We start from the raw sequence: 20,145 nt of genomic DNA on the forward strand, positions 1-20,145 counted from the left end.
CAGAAGTAATCCATCTATGCACTGTGAAGTCGATCAACCAGAAGGCAAAAGGCTGATGGGCTGACCCCATGACACACTTTGCATGACAGCCACCTCTTTTGCAATATCAAGTAGAAATGCATGAAGGTGAAAATAAGTCAAGTGAAAAGTCATAAGTCAAAATTATGAAATAGTCAGAATGATGTGCTAAACATCTTCATAAGTCATAATTATGAGATAAAAAACTAAATTATACGATTAAAAAATCCTTTATGTCATTTTATGACTTTTCATATCACACACTGTTGACTTTTATTCTCACAATTATGACTTTTAGCTCACATTTATGGCATTGTATCCATAATTTCATCATTGTATGTCATAACTATGACTCTAATTTCATTATTTTTGACTTTTTATCTCATAATTCTGACATACCTTGGAAATATATCTTATATATATTTTATCAAGGCTAATTTTTCATCAAACTTTGACAGAAATGGGCTCCCATATTTATTCACTGTGGCAAAAAAGAGAGCCTATTTATTTTTCATTTCACCTTTTTATTGAACTAACTAAAAAAAAAACTAATAAAAAAAAAACATCACAGTCCAAGCCACATTGTTTCTCAAAGCCAAAATCCAGAATAGAGAGGCTCAGTGAATGTGGTCTGGACCCTGTGGAGGTGAGTCGTGGTGCCAGAGAGGCTGTGAAAAGACAAAGCACCTGAACCATGATCCAGGTTAACACCTCACCTGGAGAAATAAGGACATCAACAACACAGCACATCCGGACAGATACCGGTAGTATATCTCATCACAGCAACAGAGTCAGTCATCAGAAACAACAAGCTGGCAGACACAGAGGCAGAACAGCTACGGGTGAAGGTATCAGCCGCTCTTGCTAATGCAAAAGCACCCCCCTCCAACCTCACCACTGAGGAAAGGAAGGCTCTGGCATCACTCAAACAAGACCGGAACATCACCATCTTACCGGCAGACAAAGGGAGATGCACTGTAGTGCTTAACAGTCACCAATGTGCTTGGTGATACTAACACCTATGAGACTGAGGCGAGATCATACCAGTAGCTACAAAAAGAAGGTTATAGAATATCTGCAAATACTGGAAAAGTACAAAGCTATTAACAGGCCATGATATTGCCGACTGTACCCCAGGGAAGCCATCCCATGTATCTATGGACTCCCCAAGATACACAAGGAAGGAGCACCACTCAGACCCATCATCAGCAGCATCAACTCAGTTACCTATAGCATATCCAAGCGCCTAGCCAGTATCCTAGCTCCTTTGGGAGGTTACACTCAACACTACATCAAAAACTCACAGGATTTCGACAACAAGGTGAGAGAAATAACACTGGACCCAGACAAAACAATGGTTTAATATCACTATTTACATGCATTCCCACTCAAGAAGCGGTAAAGATGGTGAAGAAACGTCTGCTACAGGATAGCACTTGCAGAACAAACTTCACTCCAGACCACATTTGTGTCTTACTTGACGTCTGTCTGATGACCACCTACTTCCAGTACAGTGAAGGTTTCTACAGATAGAAACAGAGCCCCAATAGTGGCCAACCTCTACATGGGAGAAGTTGAGAGCAGAGCCTTGATTACCTTCACAGGAACTGCTCCTAGTCACTGGTTCAGGTATGTGGACGACACCTGGGTCAAAATCAGAGCAAAGGAAGTGGAAGCCTTCACAGAATATATAAATGCTGTGGACAATAACATCAAGTTCACATGGGAAGATATCAGAGGAGACGTCTGCCCTTCTTGGACTGTGCAGTAGACAATGAAGAAGACAGAAGCCTCAACATTGAGGTGAACAGAAAACCTACACACACAGATCAGTACTTACTGTTTAACTCTCATCACCCACTGGAGCACAAGCTGGGGGTCATCAGAACCCTAAACCATCGGGCTGAGACCGTGCCCACTAGATCAGAGGGGAAGCAGAAGGAACAGAAGCACATCAGGGGAGCACTTAAAACCTGTGGCTACCCAAACTGGACCTTTGTCGAAACCTCTAAAAGATCCGGAGCAGACAAAGAGGAGAGGGAAAAAAGGAACAACATCGTCATTGTCGTGGGAAAGTCTGAGAAACTCAGAAGGATGAGGCAGAAACTTGTACATTCTAAGGACAAAACACCCAGGCATAAACAGAGTAATGTAGTTTATGCTGTTCAATGCAGCCAGGACTGCACAGATCTGTACATGGGGAGACAAAACAACCTCTCCATAAACGAATGGAACAACACAGGAGGGCCAACTCCTCAGGCCAAGACTCTGCTGTCCACTGACATCTGAAGGAGAAAAATCATTCCTTTGAGGACAACAATGTAAACATCTTGTCCATAGAAGACAGATGGTTTGAAAGAGGAGTAAAAGAAGCCATCGATGTCAAACTGGAACGACCGTCTTTGAACAGAGGAGGTGGCCTAAGACATTGCTTATCACCCACCTACAATGCAGTACTGAGTTCCCTCCCCAGACAGCTTAACAACCATTCACTCCTGGGCTCACTTAGCCCTAGCAACCCACATGAAGGCCGGTTGGGTCAACGACCCACAAGTGGCCCTAACGACTCTGAAACTCAGAGCTCACACGTGTCCTTAACGACTGTAACGACACAGCATTTAGAATGACCTGGATGACTGAGAACCTTCATCAACATCACATTCTAAAGGACTGAGGGTCTGAGATGGAAGTAGAAGTATAGTGATGGGAATGTATAACCAGCGCTGTTCCATCAAAACCAAATCTGCATTCATGTATGGTCTACTCTGCTAAAAATCTTGTACGCAACAGGTATGTGAACGCTCCTGCCCCACTTCACCTCATGGCCTTTATGATTATCCATGGAGTAGAGAGAGTGATGATCAGTGCTGGGACCTCACCACATGAAGGCCTAACAATAGAGAGGCCTGCCTGAAAAACCAAAGCCTAACATGCGGCCTCCATGCACTGACAAAGCCTGAAAACAAAGGAAAAGTGTGGCAAACCCCAGTGGTCCAGAAAGTCACACCTGAAGGCCTGCACGCCTGATACACACTGCAGACCTACGTAATGCGTTGCTGGAAGCACTAGCTTTCACGCAGCACCCAAACGTTCAAATTTTGCTTTCACCTAGACCACAGTCTTCAACCTTGCTGGATGAACCAAAGACTGCTTCATGTTCACCAAACATGTTTTGCATCCAGAGGAGACGCTGTGCAACCGAGCCTATCCAATCATAGTAAAACATTGTGATTGCTGTTTACCTTTTTCTTTGTGCTCATCACAATCACACAATCACATCAGGACATTACATTTTATGACACTGTGGTGGCATCAGCGCTCCTTTATGCAGTGGTCTGCTGGGGAGGTAGCAGCATGGACAGGGACAGGAAGAGACTAAACAAACTGGTTAGGAGGGCCAGCTCTGTCTTGGACTGTCCGCTGGATTCCATAGAGGTGGTGGGTGAGAGGAGGATGTCAGCCAAGCTGACGTCAATCATAGACAACACCTCTCACCCCCTGCACCAGACTGTGGAAGCCTTGAGCAGCTCTTTCAGCAGCAGACTCTACACCCACTGTGTAAGAAGGAGCGCTACCGTAGATCATTCATCCCCACAGCCATCAGACTGTTTAACTCAAGCACAAATCTTCTCAAGAATATATATATTGGATAAGGGAGGAAGAACACAAGACCGCCCGCAGAGTGGGGATATATTATTATTATCTTTATTATTAAACTATCACTTTAGTTTTCAATATATGATCATTTTATAGTTAATTTTACATATAGCATTATGAAATTAACTGTTGATAGTGTTGATGGCAATGTAATGATAATAATATTATAGCAGTTAATGGTATAATTAAAGCTATTTAAAGTGTCATATTATTATTATTATTACAGCTACTTTCTCTATTATTATTATTATTATTATTATTATTATTATTATTATTATTATTATCATTATTATTATTACAGTGGTAGTATAGCAGTAGGAAGAAGAAAGAACAGGAAGATGTTTTTACAGAATTCAAAGGAAAGTAGGTGTGATGAGAAGAAACAGTTATATCAAGACTACATTTTGGTCATACTCAATAGCACTTTATTTAAAGTTAAGAAACATAATTCAGGAAGATGTGAATTTTGGGACCAAGAGGAGACTAAGGAACATGGTATACTCAATTGTACAGAAGATGATGCTGAGAGAAGGGAATGTATACAGAGCCTTAAAGCTATGAAGTTGAGTTTTGATGTATGAGACATTTTACAAAGACGTTCAGGTGAGAAATGTTATCAAGCCTTGCTACAGTATCTCAGGAGCGCGAACTTAATTGAGTGACTGTAACCTAATTTTATTAATTTATTTTATTGAATTAATTATTGTTGTATTATTATTAATATTTTCTTTTCATTATCAGAATGACTAAATGTAAAGTAGATTCCCGATCCACACTCTACCAGTAGGTGGCGGAAATGCACCAAACTGTTGTTTGCCAGCCGCCATAACACACCAAGAAGAAGAAGAACCCGGATTGCATGGACGTAGCTTGGACGTATGGAGAACTTTTAACGTCGCAAAATTAGGCTTTTTGCACCCCACATCAGACACCAGCGAATCCCTCCAAAGTTTCATCTCTGCTCCAAACGCCAAGATGTTTAACAGACAGACGAGCCTGTGGATGGGTGATGTAAGTTTGAAGTCTCTTTCTTTCAGTGTGGGAACGTTAGCTTAGCTTAGCTCAGCTACGCACGCTGGTTGCTAGCTCGGTTACGTAAAGTTAGCCCGGATAAGTGACCCCTGTCATAAAAGGTTAGGCTGAACTCTGTTGTAAGGTACTTCGTTGGTACAACTTGGCCCAACGCCTTTCATTAACACCAATACTATCCAAACCAGTTACTAGTCCTGCTCGAAAAGGAAACCAACACGTCCCTACAGTGTGGAGATGTTGATTTCATTTTCGGGCAGGACTTGGCACCTGCCCACAGTGCTACTAGTGTTACTGTTCTCAGTTGGCCAGCCAACTAGCCTGACCTGAACCCCATAGAGAATCTAAGGGCTTTTGTCAAGAGGAAGATAAGAGACAGCAGACCCAACAATACAGAAGAGCTGAAGGCCGCTATCATAGCAACCTGGGCTCCATCACACCTCAGCAGAGCCACAGGCTGACCGCCTCCAGCCACAACGCTCTGATGCAGTGTTTCATTCGTGCTAAAGAGTTCCGACCAAGTACTGAGTGCATACATGAACGGACTTTTCAGAAGGTCGACATTTCTGTATTAGAAATCCTTTTTCTAATTGGTGTTAGATGATATTCTAATATTTTGAGGTACTGGATCTTTATGAGCTGTAATAGAGATTAAAACAAAAGAGGCTTGAAATATTTCACTTTATTTGTAATGAATCTAGATTATATAAAGATTTGACTTTTTGAATTAAATTATGGAAAAAAATGAATTTTTTGGTTGTGCAACAAGCATTTTCTAAGAACACTGGAGCTGCTGGTGGAGCACCAGCCAGTGTTGGAAAGGACCCCTGGACCACGCTCGTTTTGGCCTCATATATACATATTTAACAGTTTTGACATTACAAAGTTGCACACAATCTTCTGTGCTGTTATGAAGTTTTGTTTTTGATTCAAATTGAACCTGATGCATTTAAAAACTCTTTTCACGTGTGTTTAGTTGGACCCATACATGGATGAGAACTTCATCAAGCAGGCCTTTAGTGCTATGGGAGAATCACCGTTTGGAGTCAAGATCATCACTCACAGAATAACAGGGTGGGTACAGAGCACCTCATGCCATACAGCAGTCTTTGTGTTAAATCCTTGAAGACAACTGATACAATAGAAGATGTGCTTGTAGGTTTTCCCACATAAAAACTTGTAGTAGAGGTGGACAGCTTTGACAAGTGTTGACTCACCTCCACCATAAACAGCTACAGGAAACCAGGAAAGTGGTTACACCAAGTGTTGTTTGAAGACTAGGCTAATGCTTACCCTTGACCAAAATGAGACAGCAGGTTTGCTGGCTTTTATAATGTGAATGTAATTCCTGTTACAGTGCTCTTACAGAATACGTTCTCTCTCTATGTGTCCCTAACATTTGTCTCCTCTTGTGCAGTGGCTCAGCAGGATACTGCTTTGTGGAGCTGGCAGATGAAGCAAGTGTTGACCGCTGTGTCCAAAGACTCAACGGAAAACTAGTTCCTGGATCAAACCCGGTCAGTTCTATGGTGAAATTGCAAAATACTTGCTCATATATCTTTTATACAATCCTTACTGCAATACATAATTATTGTTTCTCCATGAATATATTATTTATTATTGACAATTTAATACCGCCTTCCTTTTTTTCCCAGTATTAGAGTTATGCTGTGAAGCAGTTTTTAATTGTTGATTTCACTGTGGATAGTGGAGCTCAACTAGTCTTGGTCCTCGTTTGTAACCAAAAGTGTTGAATGTTTATAAGTTAATATAATACACGTTTATCCTTTCTCTCTGTTAACACACCACATTCTTGATACATAAGTTAAATGTGGCAAATCTGCTGGATTTGCTGTTTGTGTTACTTTGGCTGCCACTACACTGCTACATCAGTTTAATCAAGACGATTACAAAGAAGCAATAACAAATAGCAGTTACAGATACTATTAAGGTACTCTATACTCTATATTCTATATTGGCTGTAGTGACAGCAAGTCTACTTGATGTAAAACAAAAAATCCAGCCAGCTTGAACATTTCCATAGTGTGTAAAGTTGTGAGCCCAAACTGCTTGCTAATGAATTTGAAATGCTGCTGGCCATGTGAGCTGGCCAAGCTGCTGGGCTCCCCTGTCCACCAGCCTGTACCTGCTGCTGAAGGCTGCTTGTACATGAGTGTACTTTGTTTGAAGCTGTTGAATAGAGTCTCTGGTAGGAACTAACTGAGGAATGGGCTAAAGGCTGGTCTGGGTGGTGGAGGTATGTAAACCCAAATAACAACCATAATTAACTCCACTCTTTATTTCCAGCAATATCAGTGCTATACTACACGTCTTTGCTTTTTGATGATGGCTGAGCGTGTGTGTTTTCTCTCCCCTGTGCAGCCCCGGAAGTTTAAACTAAACTATGCCACCTATGGCAAACGGCCAGAGGCAGGGTAAGATATGAATCACATTTCCATTTTGCATGTTATGGTTACTATTTTAAGTTAAGAAATACTACACCCTTTTCATTAAGAAAACAAGTCAGATTTTCTTGTAACTTGAAGTCAGAATAAACCTTTTGTCTTTAACCAGAAATGGGATTAAAGTAAATTAAATGAACCCTTACTCAAGTACTTTTCCCCTGAAATGTTTTTTATTATTGAAAATTAAAGATCAGGTGAGATTATTTTACAGTACAGATTTAGTTTGTTTCTAACATCAGTTTGACTTAGTCTTTGTGTATAAATGTGGAATGGTGACGTGTGAATCAGCTCAGATGTGCTCCGAAACTACATGTACATAGGCCTGTCACGATAACAAATTTTGCTGGACGATAAATTGTCCTAGAAATTATTGCGATAAACGATAATATTGTCGCTTTGAGACCATTTTTCAACTAATATAATGATAATGGCATAATAATGCAAGTACACCCTTTCAAAGATCAATAAACCTTTATTTCTAAAGAATATTTAACATTGGAATGTGAAAAAGACATTTTAAATATCCAAAATAAATAAAGATGGAGGCTGTGGCCAAAGCAATTGAGCCATGGCCAGCCACGGTTCCTTACTGCAGCAACAATGTTAGCACCATTGTCTGTAGTGATGCGGAGGCGTGACGGTACGCGTGATGATGATGACGTATGTGTTTTTTTTCCAAGGTGTTTCCCCGTTGCCCTCCTGTTAATCTAAACATGTACCAGCTGTCTGTTTATAATTATATGGATGCTGTTATAATGTGTTGTAATTGAGATCCTGACCCACCAAACATCCTGGAAAGTGACAAAGTTACGTTTTTCTATAATTTACATAATTACATAATCGCCATCAGTAAACTGGACGCTGTCTGACTATTTCACTCTCGGGGTTCACTAAGTTCACTGAGTCTTGTCGGGAGGGCTGACCGTCACCATGACAACAGTAACTGACCGTCGCGCGACAAACACTTGGTGAGTTAAAGTTTTTTGCCGGGGACAGACGCTGTTTTTCGGGCAGAAATGTGACGAAGAGTCGGTCAGACCGACAGGCTGACAGACACTTCTCCACGAATAACTGCAGTATTTTTTTCCTCACATAAGTTGCCAAAGACACGACCAGTTACTACGTTCCTGTTGTTTGGTCCTGTAACGTTGCTTTGTGGGACATTTATTTTTATTTTGTTGAGTGAAGGATCTGTAGAGTTATCAGACACCAACACCATCAGATCAACGCGCCCTCGCTCCGCGCCGCCGGCTCGGTTCGCCTCTGATACTACCTCTGGAGGCGCAGCGAAATTTCACCCCTCACCGCATCTGAAACGTTCACACAAAGGCGGATGCGGAGAATTGGCGCAGTATCCCCGCATGCAAACGGCTGCGTGAATGGGGCTAGTGACTGACAAGAGGGTTCTAGTGAGAGACACGAGGAAAACAAACAAGCATGCAAATGGAAATTATCGAGGCCGGCAAAATTATCGAACTCATTTTAATTTATCGTATGATTAATTGATTTATTGATTATCGTGACAGGCCTACATGTACACAAAAATTATCCACCCGCCATTCACCCAAACAAATCATTTTCACTGATTAAGAGACCTGCACTTGCATGGAAATTTCACTCCACCTCAACTGGTCCCTCTAGGCTGTATTGCCATTTAAATTATGTTGAGCAGTGCAAGCTTTCCTGGTGATGTCTCAAGTGTGTGTTGTATTGATGTATGAGTGTTTTCTTTAATGATTAGAGAGGCTGCTTTCAGTAATTTCCACGGTCGAAGAAATGAACCTGCACCAAATATCATGACACATTTCAGCAGGAAAACAAAAGGTGTAGTTATACAGGACAGAGGAAACAAAATGTAACTTCATAAATATTTTTAGATGGCTCTGGTTGAGCTCAGGAGTGATGTCTCCCGACTGTGGCAAACCCAAAACAAACGGCTGTCTCCCCCTAAAATTGATACTCTACTCATGTCTGTGCAGGACACCTGAGAGAAAGGTGTTTTTAAAAGTCAGTGTTTTCAGCTCTCAGTACTTTTGTAGCTTCTAAGTGAATCTCATTAGTTTCTAGTGTAGGAAGTGAAACTTGTTTGTAACTGAATTAGCAGAGCCACTTTGTTAGCGGAGATTCTTCAAGAGTACTGCGCGGATCGAGACAAACACATCATTGGTTTAAGACACACCTTCAAGCATGTAGCCCAGTTGTGGTGGAAATGCAAATCCCTGTCAAACAGAGTAGAGCCAGGTCGGCAGGCTTCACAATGTGGCTGAAGTCAATACTAATAAGAACTTTTCTGATATCACAGCATGGTAAATGCAAGAAGAAAAAACATTCAGTGCATGCAAATGTAGCTACACCTCAAAGTCTGTTTCCAGGTGATAGGGAGTACTAAGTGTGATGTGTGAGAATGGTTGTATAAAGCCTTTTGTTCTCCAGGGAGTGTGTGAAATCTGCATAAATGTCAAGTGATGTAATCTGCTTACCACAGCTGCTTAGTTATTTGACCAGATGTTGTACTTGTCTTAGGCCAGAGTTCTCAGTGTTTGTGGGTGACTTGGCCTCTGAGGTGGACGACTTCCAACTGCACCAGGTTTTCAAGAAGTACCTCTCCTGCAAGGGAGCCAAAGTGGTCACTGACCAGTATGGATACTCCAGGTATGTGAGCTCTTAGAGGTGGACCGGACAGCCGTTTGGATTCACAAATGTTAACATCAGGAGATTTCTTGAACTACATATTATTTGTTAATTTTCTTGGTGTATAATATACTAGTTTGAATATTATTGTAAGAAATATACAATAATATGAAGTTGTGCCCTTGTTTCTGTGGTGTAATGATTGTTTAGATAGCAGTGCTGTGGACGTTGACCAGCAGTACAACTTCATCTATTTTCGAAAAAGGCTGAAGAAATGTTTTCTTAACGTCGTATGCTAAAACTATTGTTTTCCCCATATAGGCTAAGCAAGAGCAACTCACAATTCAAGTGATGCTACCTCATGTTAAAAGTAAAACAACAAGTTTCAGTTCTACCATAATAATACCCATTATATTCTGTTTCTCATTATAAGTGGCTATTGATTGCCAAGTATGGAGTGTTTGGTGGTGTGGAGAGGACGTCTAACTGCTGTTTGACTTGCAGAGGTTATGGCTTCGTCAAGTTTGGGGAGGAGAGCGAGCAGAAGAAGGCGATTGAGGAGTGCCAGGGTACGATGCTGGGAGGGAAGCCGCTCAGGCTCAGTATTGCTGTGGCAAAAAGGTAAGATGCTGACAAGGAAACATAATGGAAAAAGTAGAAAATGCTAAGTGAGATGTACTTCAGAATTGTACTTGAGAATAGTGTATGTAGTCATTGAAGTCTCAGATACTGTAATACTGCATGGGGGAGAAAGGGTTCCTGCTATCTTCTATAAATAATTCTTTAATTCCATGTGATTCTATCGTGTTTAGTTTTGTATGTTCTTATCCATCTTGCACAGTTTAAATCTATTTACATTCCATTTTGGTACACACTTTAAAACTTTAAAACTTGAAAATAATAATTTGCACATTTTGATGACCTACATTATCTTGTAATTTGATAGATTTTGAATCAACAAACTTGCTGGATTAGATGAGCTTCAAACATTGTTGGCTTACTTGTTTTGCAGCCAGAAGATGAGCAACTACCATGGGAGCCAGGGCCAGAATTACAGCAGCTATAACCAGTCCCAGTCCAACTACTACAGCAGCAATAGCAGCGGGGGTCAGGGGGGTTACTACTCTCAGTGGGGCGGCTATGACCAGTACAGCGGCTACAACAGCAGCTACAACAGCGGCTACAACAGTGGCTACAATAGTGGCTACAACTATAACTATGGGCCCTATGGATACCCCCCACCAGGCCATGTGATGCCACCTCCTCCCATGGGGATGCCACCCATGACCACAGACATGTCAGGAGCTGCGGAGGTAAAAGTTTTTCATACACGAGAAACAAATATATTTTCCATTTAAGACATTATTCACATTGTTTAATGTCTTTCCCCAGCAGAGCCATGAGGAGTCTGCGGGTTTGGAGGAGGACAATGCAGAAGGTAAGACTACTTTGGAGAGTACATTGGAGAGTACTACTGCATGTGTAAAGAAAGTAGCATAAAGCCTTTTGTGGCTCAGGAGGAAGCTGCATGTAATCTGATAAATCAGTGATGTCTCTAAGGGGCTAAATTGTATGGTGGGAAATGTAGGCACCATGTTTTGGAAAGGAAGAGAATGTGTGGAACAAAAAAGGTGTTTTCTGGTTCTACAGTATCACTTTTGATCATTTGTTTTTAAACTGTCCATAATGAAACAAACTGTTATAGCAGTGCAATGCTAGACCAGTGGGCTGCTTTAGAAGGGCTACTTGAGATTTGTCTGGTGCCACAAAAGGGTCCTGGCCATTACTTTTCTACACTGTCCAGTCTTGTCCAGTATTCTTGATGTTATTTTCTTCAGCCCATGGCCTTTGTTTGAATTCACAGATAAATATCCCATTGTGAATGTGTACATATAATTGCTTGGTGTTTTTTTACAGAAGCCATCCCTGAATGTGACGTGGAGCAGTGGAACAAAGATTTTATGCAGCGCAGCGAGGAGCTCTATGACGCCATGATGAACTGTAGCTGGGAACCCCTGAACTCTGTTAACTCCCCCATCCCCTTCCTCTCTTGATAATTCCTACTTTTCTGATCCCTCCCCAAACCTTAAATATTTCATTTTGTATGATTTTGTGCCCCCCACAAATCTGCCATGTTCTAACACCACATTGACACCTTCAGAGCACCGTCTCACTGCTTATGTAACTGAAGGCTGAGAGTACATTATGATGTACTCTTTCTCAAATTCACACAAATATTCACTTAATATTAATGTTTACCATGTTGGTAATATTAAAACAAAATGTAATCAGTGAAGTTGCTGTTCAGTGCAAACCATTGACTCCTCTATGAAGTTTAGGGGTGAAGTGCTGAAGCAGTCTTCTCTGCTGGTGACTGGCACATAGTAGCTATAGGAAAGTTAATGACGTGGCAATATTTAAATATTAAAGATGTCACTGAGTCCACTGTCATTTACATTTGTTGGTCCATATTGAAATGGTGACACCAGCAAAGCCAACGTGGTTCATTGAATATGGCCCTGACTTAAAGAAGAGATTGTCTTTGGAAGACACAAGCGGAAACTATGCCTTAACTGTTACTGGCCATGTACTTCCTGTCAATCTTGGATAGTCATTAGAATAATTTTGTATATACAGGCTATCGGTCTTTGTGCTCTGGTTATTTTTTTTAAAGAATGGATTTTCCTCCATTTTTTCTTTTTTTGATAGATTTAATGAAATTTTCTGATTAGAAGCGAAAGTATGGAAGATGATACTGAGCTGACCCGACCCAGCTGCAATCAACCACAAATGTAATTGATTACTGCTTTCCAGACAGAAGCTTCATGTTTTTCTATGTAATAGATGAATGGTACAACCTCTGAATACCTTTTAAACGCTGTGAAACTGCATGTAATAACTGTGAGGTTGACAGCTGATTTGCTGTATCAGATGACCAGACAACATTTATCCTCTATTGTATGATGGCTAGTCTTTTGTAAATATTTTCTGTCTGGAGACGTTTTATCAATAAATTGAAATTTAGGAGGAATTGCGGTCTTCTGTCTTCTTTCTTCACAGGTAGGTGAAGAGTGAAATGTTTCTCATGTGGGTTTGTTAGATACTGTCAGCATTTTAGTCATTAAATGTTGCTCGGTACTTTTTTATTAAGACATGTTAATTTGTTATGAATACAGCATGAGTCAGACACAAATAACTACACAACCTTTTCTCCATTATTTGCGCTGCAATGTTGGAAACAAAAGGCACAATTTACATGCTTCTTAATGTGTCACAAAGTCAGATTGGTTGGGATGCTAATCATGAACTGCAACACCCCTGGTTCACATCTGGCCTGTGTTACATTCCCTGTCTTTCTACGACCCAATTGTTTTTCTGTCAACTGTCACTATCTTAAGGGACTAAGAAGATTTCTAATATCAGCAGGATAATCTACTGATTAGCAGGTGCCAGTATGTTTACCATGCTCACCATCTCAGGGTTCTAATTAAAATAGTTAACATGCTAACATACTGTATGATAATTAGCACTAAAGTACAGCTGATAGGATTATGACCAAATACCTGCAAGTCTAATGGAATTCCTAAGTACTAAGTATTAATGAAATTTTAATGTGCAAAATAAAAAATATTACTACCCACAGCTGTACTTTGTGTCAGTGCTAATATGTAAGTATGCTAAGAAGCTAAAGTAAAATGGTGAACTTACATAAACACAACCTTCTGTCTATGCACAGCCTCACAGCTGTTAGCATGGCTGTACAGTCTTGTTTACCTCTGTACACTCACACAGTGTAAACGCTGACACAAGAAACAGATGGAGAATATTGTAGCCAGAAGATCAGTGCAATCTACAGACTCTTTTTTTATGCAACAATTGGATGAAAATTGATGAGACATGCTATGAAAACCAGGATACAATTAATTGAGTTTGAAGTTTGCAGTCTTAGAACACTAGTGACAAAGATACATCTGAACAACAGAGAAATTGTGTAACCAAATCATCGACCGATGTCTTTATATTTTCTCTGTTAAAGTCACATACAAATCAAATCATGTCGGTTACTTGTTTTTCTCTGTGCTATAAACAAAATGGGAGCTATAGGTTCAGTTAAGTCTCTGAAACATTTCCAGCCTGAATCTTATGAGCAACCACTGGCCCTTTCCTGGATTCCTGGCTTGTGGAGACTCCCCCGTCAGCCACTGTGACAGTGACGATGTCACAGAAAACTACAGCATATGTTTGCTTTATTGGCACACATTAGAAAAAGGCATGTTTGATGCACAAGATTTCTTGCTGTTAGGACAAACATGGACAGAACAGAATCTTAAGCCAAACAACCACGAGCTATTGATTTAATTCATCTTTGTGTCTTCTGTCTCAGTTAATTGCAGTGATCGTGGTTGAGTTTTGCATCCTCTGCTTCATTACTGCTGGTCTTGGTGTTGAGCAGTCCCTGTCCAGGCCTCCCGGGGCAGCACCAGCTGGGCCCTAGGCGGTACCAGCCCTGGTACAGCCCCCTCCAGCTCAGACACCCCAGAGCGCCCCCTAGCAGCTGTGTGGGGAACTGAGGGAAGTAAGCTAAGAGACAGAGCAGCAGGAAGATCCAGAGTCCAAGCAGGAGGACACAGAACAGGAAAAGGATCCTCAGAGGGGCATCTGATATCCCGCCCAGGCTCAGATAAGGGCCAAACACTGCTGTTTCCTCAGCCAACAGCAAGCAGCAGAGACAGAGGAGGAAGACATCTTCTGAGACTTCATACCCCCTCCACACCATCCCAGCTTTGAGGCACATGGACTTACTCTCTCCTTCTCGCAGCACCAACATAGGCTGCCCATTAGCAACATCTGGGCTGGCGAGTAAAGGCTCGTAGCAGCTTCCCGTGGTGTTCTCCAGAAGGTACAGGAGTTTACAGAAACCAAACCACAGCCCGCCAGCCACCCCGAGCCGGGAGAGGTGACGGACGGAGAGAGACAGGGATCGGCGGATGGAGAAGGAGAGGAGGAAGATGAAGGAGCCAGCAAAGATGCAGGTCCAGCCCCAACCAGAGCGCAAGAACATCCTGGAAGAAGGAGACGAATATGTGAAGTGAAGGAAGTGATTAATTAATTGATTATATCAATTCAGTGTTGTCATGTTGAAATCTAGGTGTAGTAATTAAACAACAGGACGTCACTGACACATTACTGACAAATTAATGTCAGAATATAAAAGTCAAAGCTCTTGAGAAGACCCTCTACTGGCTCCTATCAGAACATATCAAACAACACCAGTAGACCAATGTTTTGTTTACAACTTTGTAGTTTGTTTGATATCATCAGTGGAAGTCTTGAATAATTTCCTGAAAGTATGAAAGTAAAGTCTATTCATTTCTGGTTTATGTCACTAACTGCCAAAACAACATACTATGCAGATTAGTATGGAACTGGGACACAGCTAGAGGGTAAAGCACATCTGCAGTAGAACACACCAGTTTCTCTACACAATAAGTAAAGTATTCAGCTTGGTAAGTAGATATTTCTTTAAGGGACCTAAATCCATGTAAAATAATTATTAGCTTGATTTTAATGCTAGCTAACTAAAACATTGCGTAAAACATTCAAACATAACAAACGTCGTTCAGGGAGCAAGCACTGATTTGCCTTTGATTTGGGGCTTTTGCTGGGGATCTCTGAAAATATGTCTACGAGTGAAGTGTGAACTCGGCATTATAAACACAGGAAGGGTCAGCTGTTTCATTGAGATGGAACCGCATGCATTCAGCAACATCAAGCGGCCGGACTGGTTACCAGCACAAACAACAGAGAGCTTGGATTACAACACTCCACTTGATCTTTACACAGCAAATAGTTTGCTGCTATATTCATGTTCAAAAGCTCATATGTAGACCCTTTAAACGTATTCTTAAATGTATTTAGTAGGAGAAATATGCTGCCTTAGCTTTGAACAACTCAATCAAATCATCTTCCAATTTCCACAAGTTCTTTTCTTTTGCTCAGTGCCATTTGAACAGTAACACAGTCAGGGTGCAAGCATGCATTGTAGGCCTGCTGTGTTAGATGGAGGCAAATGCATTATTGCACATTGGTACAATTATACTACTCGGTCAAAGATATCAAATGAAAGTAAACAGGAAGCAGACTCACCTGTAGAGGAAGTGGGTTCTCTTGGCAAAGACACTGTGCTGGGAGACCCAGAAGCTCAGTGCAGGTCCAAACATCACCACTGCTGACAGCCACAGGTGGAAGTGCTGCCGGAACACAGTGTTACCCAGGAGCCGGGCAGCCAGGTCCGTCAGGACCACTAACAACGTGTTGAGGAACATCTGGCCCTGCAACCAAACCTCCTGCTGGATCTCACCCTGATATTTCTCTATGAAAATGGAGTACTGCTGGCTCTGAATGCAGCAGTAAATTTGTGTAGATTATGCACCTCAGTCTAATGAGCTGTTCAATGTGACATGGCTGTAATCCTGTCTAGAATGCACTTAACACCCTAGCTTAATGCTGTGAATCACCTTAGAATACACCAGTCTGTACAAACCAAACAATATTTTTCAAAGGTTGTTCGGATCCTTTGGTGTTCTGATGGAAGATTAATCCAGATCCAGAAATCTAGAGATCCCGGTTGCGTAGTCCAAAAAGTCCACTGCTGTTAGCTGCTAGCATCCATTCATACTGTAGAGTGTACTCTGTAACATGAATGAAATGACAGCTGGCCCCTCGCAGGCCACAGATATGTGCACGCTGAAATCCAACTGTGAAATCTTCAGTCTTCAGGAACTTATTGTATAAGCCAGTAGCTACAGCGTTTTCCTTTTTTCACACTCAGAACTGAAGGCTTAACCAATGCAACCAGACCACATAACTGTTGCTTGGCTTGTTTTTCTTGCAGCTGCAGCAATGCAGGTTGAGTTTCAGCACTTTCAGAGCTTGTAGAGCAGGTTTCCAATTTGTCTCCTTCCCGTTTTCCTTCTTTGTGCAGTGATTGTCAACTGGCTATCTCTCGATCACTTCTGCAGAAATGAATTCCACTCAGCGATGGCAACTGCTGTGTCACTCCGAGAGACGTCAAAGAGTTGTAGCTTCAGAATATCTCCATTGATCGAACTATCACTACTGTAACTGTAGCCTCTCTGCTCTTCTCTGTCAGTGACACCCTCTCCAACACACACACACACACACACACACACAGACCCATAAAAATACACAGAATGTTCTCCCCTGTCATATGCCTGCTGGGCCTTGAAGGTGTCACATTGCTCCTACTGAGATGACTGAAGGGTACAGAAAGGTTGAACCAGTGACACCAAACCCTTGGCGTTAACATGAACCATAAGGCTTCTGACTAATGTAGCCTTAATTGCCAACAGAGTAAGTTGTGCAGCGTCAACAGAACCAGTGTCACAGAAAAGTCATGAATTAAGTGTCAACAATGACGTGAGGTTAGATGCAACGTATTGTAGTATGTGTGTGGAGGTTTGCGTTCATGTGTATTAATAGCAGTAACCTTTGTACTGTATCTGGGCTGAGACTCAGCTGCTGCAGCAGTCTGTCTCTGTCAATCAATACATGGTAATACGCACATCAAACACACACACACACACACACACACACACACACACACACACACACACACACACACACACACACACACACACACACACACACACACACACACAGCCCATATCTACTGTCCTTTCTCTTCTCTCTCACATATCACCCAGTTTTATTTAGTCAGTTTGTTGAACCGACTGTGACTGAGGCAATCCCAAAGATTAACCATGTGGTCAATTATACAAATGACCTTTCAACCCATATATTCATTTTTCATTATCTAAGCATGTCAAACCTTGACAATACAACACAGTAGGTGTTTGCTTTTCGCCACAATTAAGTTTATGTTGTTGGGAGTTTAACGCAACATCAATTTGGAACACTGATTAATAATATAACCTAATAACTACAACCAAAATTACCACAACAGCTAGTAATGGTCGAAGGATTTCAGAGTCCTTAACACAATAGAGGTTGGCAATATTCACTCTTGTATAATATTAAATAGACAGCATTGGGTTCAAAAGGCCTTTTATTTAAACCCAAACATGAAAACACACAATCTAACTAACATATACTATATACAAGTGTGTGTGTGTCTGGAAGAACCACGCAAATTGGTAGGTTCAAAGTGGACAAAGAGAAATTACAAACAAAATGGCTGATTGAAGAGAACTGCAACATGGCTGACAAGCGGTCGACTCAGGTCCAAGATGGCGGCTCACCACATGCTTCTTTAGCCCCATTCACACTGCTGTTTGCATGCGGGGATCCTCCTCCTCTGTGTGAAAGTTTCAGATGTGGCGAGGGGTGAAATTTCACTGAGCCTCTGATACGCCTCCGGAGGTAGTATCAGAGGTAGTATCAGCGAACCGAACCAGTGTGAATGGATAAGCCGGCGGCGTGGAGCAGGGGCGTGTCAAGAGAGAGTCCTAAAGAGTCTCCCAGTCTCTGTTGTAGCTGCATCGTTGTTTTTTTGTGGTAGTTTCCATTATATTTTGCCAAAATCTGCATCCCCATCATTCTGTTTTCCTCATTGCGGGGGCGGGAGAGCATCAGTGACAGGTTAACTTGACTGACTGCACAGTTTGATTGACAGCTGCTGACTCAGACTGGGGATGACAGCCGTCCCTCCTTTCTTCAGTGGTTTTGACTTTGAAAACTAGAGCCAATTAACATCATCTCAATATGTGCGACGCGGGACAAGCGATTGAAATGCTGTGCAGTCCCGCACAAAGTGGGACATCTGGTCACCCTAGTTGAGGCTGAGGAATGAGAGTGTGTAACGTGGTGCCAGGTTTAGAGAGATGGTTAGTTGCATGCAAAGACCCTGAGTCTGTGTGAAGCATAACTGTGTGGTAGAGCCAATTACTAATAACCTGTATACACAGAGGTCACATTAACACTCAAACAGTGAATAGATCAAAGTACATCCAACACATGTGCTTACATTAACCAATGTTTAACAGTCCTGTGCTTGGCCGTGCTATGCTACACTGTCTGCTATCTGGGCCCACTTCAACATTACTAGTCTTTAAAGAAAAGGTGCAGATGGCTCCTTGATTGCTGAGCCAAGCACGAGAACATTGTACCCCGGCTGGGGTTGCTCGGGGTTACCAGACCAGCGAGGAGAGAGCCACACACATAGCTAAAGACCGCAGCTCCTGCCTTGGGCCCATTTGAGGCATAGCCAAAAGTGCAGTTAGAGTTATTTTTTTCTGAAGTAATTCATCTGTATTATTTCTTTTGTATTTTCATATTTTTGGGAAAATTGTTTTATTTAGTGTCGCTTGTTTGTTTTTCTTCATTTTGGCCTATTTTCACTGTTAATAACTGCACGGGACTCCACTGCTGTAAATAAAATACACTTTGACTGCTGAACCTTGCCTGTGACTCCATTCCCATGTGTCTGGCTACTCGGCCAACCCTTCTTATATCTCTTATTATAACCTTCTTTCCCTTGATGTACTGTATTTCTGGAATGTCTGAGCTGAACAGTCCTGTTAGTCTGTCAGTTTCTGAACCTGCCTGTCATCCCTCCTGAAATACAGGTTGAGCTGGTTTAAAGTGTTAAGTGTCTCCCTTCTTACTTTCCAACTGCATTCAGAAAGGCTGAACAGCAAAAGACAACATATTATCCACTAACCACTACATTTGTTACATCACCTGTAAACTAAATAATTAGTGGGATAAAATGAGTAATTAGCAGCTTAAAGTAATGGTTAGGCATATGATATAGAAATACAGAAAATCAAAAGTAATGGGTGAATGGTTGAGATACTTAGCTAACAGTAAAAGATGTTTGAAACAGATAGCTAAAACTAATGGATAAACTGTTGAAATTGTTAGCTAAAAGTAGGCTAATGGATAAACTGTTGAATTTGTTAGCTAAAAGTAGGCTAAATCAATTGTTGAGATAGCTCAATTTAAAAGACCCATTGTTGAAATAGCCAAGATAGCTAAGTAATAGATTAACTGTTGACACTGTTGGCTAAAAAAAAAAGGTGAAAGGTTGAGTGGTAGATATGAAGAAAGGATGAAAAAGCTAAAAGTAAAGGATATATATATATATATATATATATATATATATATATATATATATATATATATATATATATATATATATATATATATATATATATAGGGGAGAACGGGGTAACATGAGCCACTTTTTACATTTGATGATTTTAATGAAAAATAAAAGTATATTAGCTTCAAATAGTAGTTATATATACCTGAGGTTGTTGTGTACCCATGGAAAGTAAACTTAGTTATCCAGTCATTATGG

At 41.2% G+C, this 20,145-nt stretch overlaps 2 protein-coding genes across 4 annotated transcripts; one reads left to right on the forward strand and one right to left on the reverse strand.

Annotated features, from left to right (window-relative positions):
* Positions 1–4,503: 4,503 nt before the first annotated feature.
* Positions 4,504–12,831, forward strand: trnau1apb (tRNA selenocysteine 1 associated protein 1b). 3 transcript variants are annotated; one of them, XM_073490972.1, is made up of 9 exons: positions 4,504–4,686; positions 5,681–5,778; positions 6,122–6,221; positions 7,087–7,139; positions 9,693–9,821; positions 10,305–10,421; positions 10,813–11,113; positions 11,196–11,238; positions 11,718–12,831. In XM_073490972.1, exons 1-9 carry the CDS (start codon positions 4,651–4,653, stop codon positions 11,852–11,854), a joined length of 1,014 nt encoding a protein of 337 aa, XP_073347073.1. In that variant the 5' UTR covers positions 4,504–4,650; the 3' UTR covers positions 11,855–12,831. The 3 variants fall into 3 exon arrangements, with proteins under 3 accessions (XP_073347073.1, XP_073347072.1, XP_073347074.1); XM_073490971.1 differs by having other exon boundaries at positions 4,514–4,686; positions 11,193–11,238; XM_073490973.1 differs by lacking the exons at positions 4,504–4,686; positions 5,681–5,778 and having other exon boundaries at positions 6,135–6,221; positions 6,895–7,139; positions 11,193–11,238.
* Positions 12,832–12,953: 122 nt separating this feature from the next.
* Positions 12,954–16,837, reverse strand: fitm1l (fat storage inducing transmembrane protein 1, like). The gene is made up of 2 exons (XM_073492049.1): positions 15,948–16,837; positions 12,954–14,863 (listed from the first exon to the last, which is right to left on the reverse strand). The coding sequence occupies exons 1-2, from the start codon at positions 16,124–16,126 to the stop codon at positions 14,185–14,187; spliced, it is 858 nt and encodes a 285-aa protein (XP_073348150.1). The 5' UTR covers positions 16,127–16,837; the 3' UTR covers positions 12,954–14,184.
* Between the last annotated feature and the right edge of the window lie 3,308 nt (positions 16,838–20,145).

Source organism: Pagrus major, chromosome 21 (assembly GCF_040436345.1).
Source record: "Pagrus major chromosome 21, Pma_NU_1.0".
In the NCBI taxonomy this organism is placed as follows: domain Eukaryota; kingdom Metazoa; phylum Chordata; class Actinopteri; order Spariformes; family Sparidae; genus Pagrus; species Pagrus major.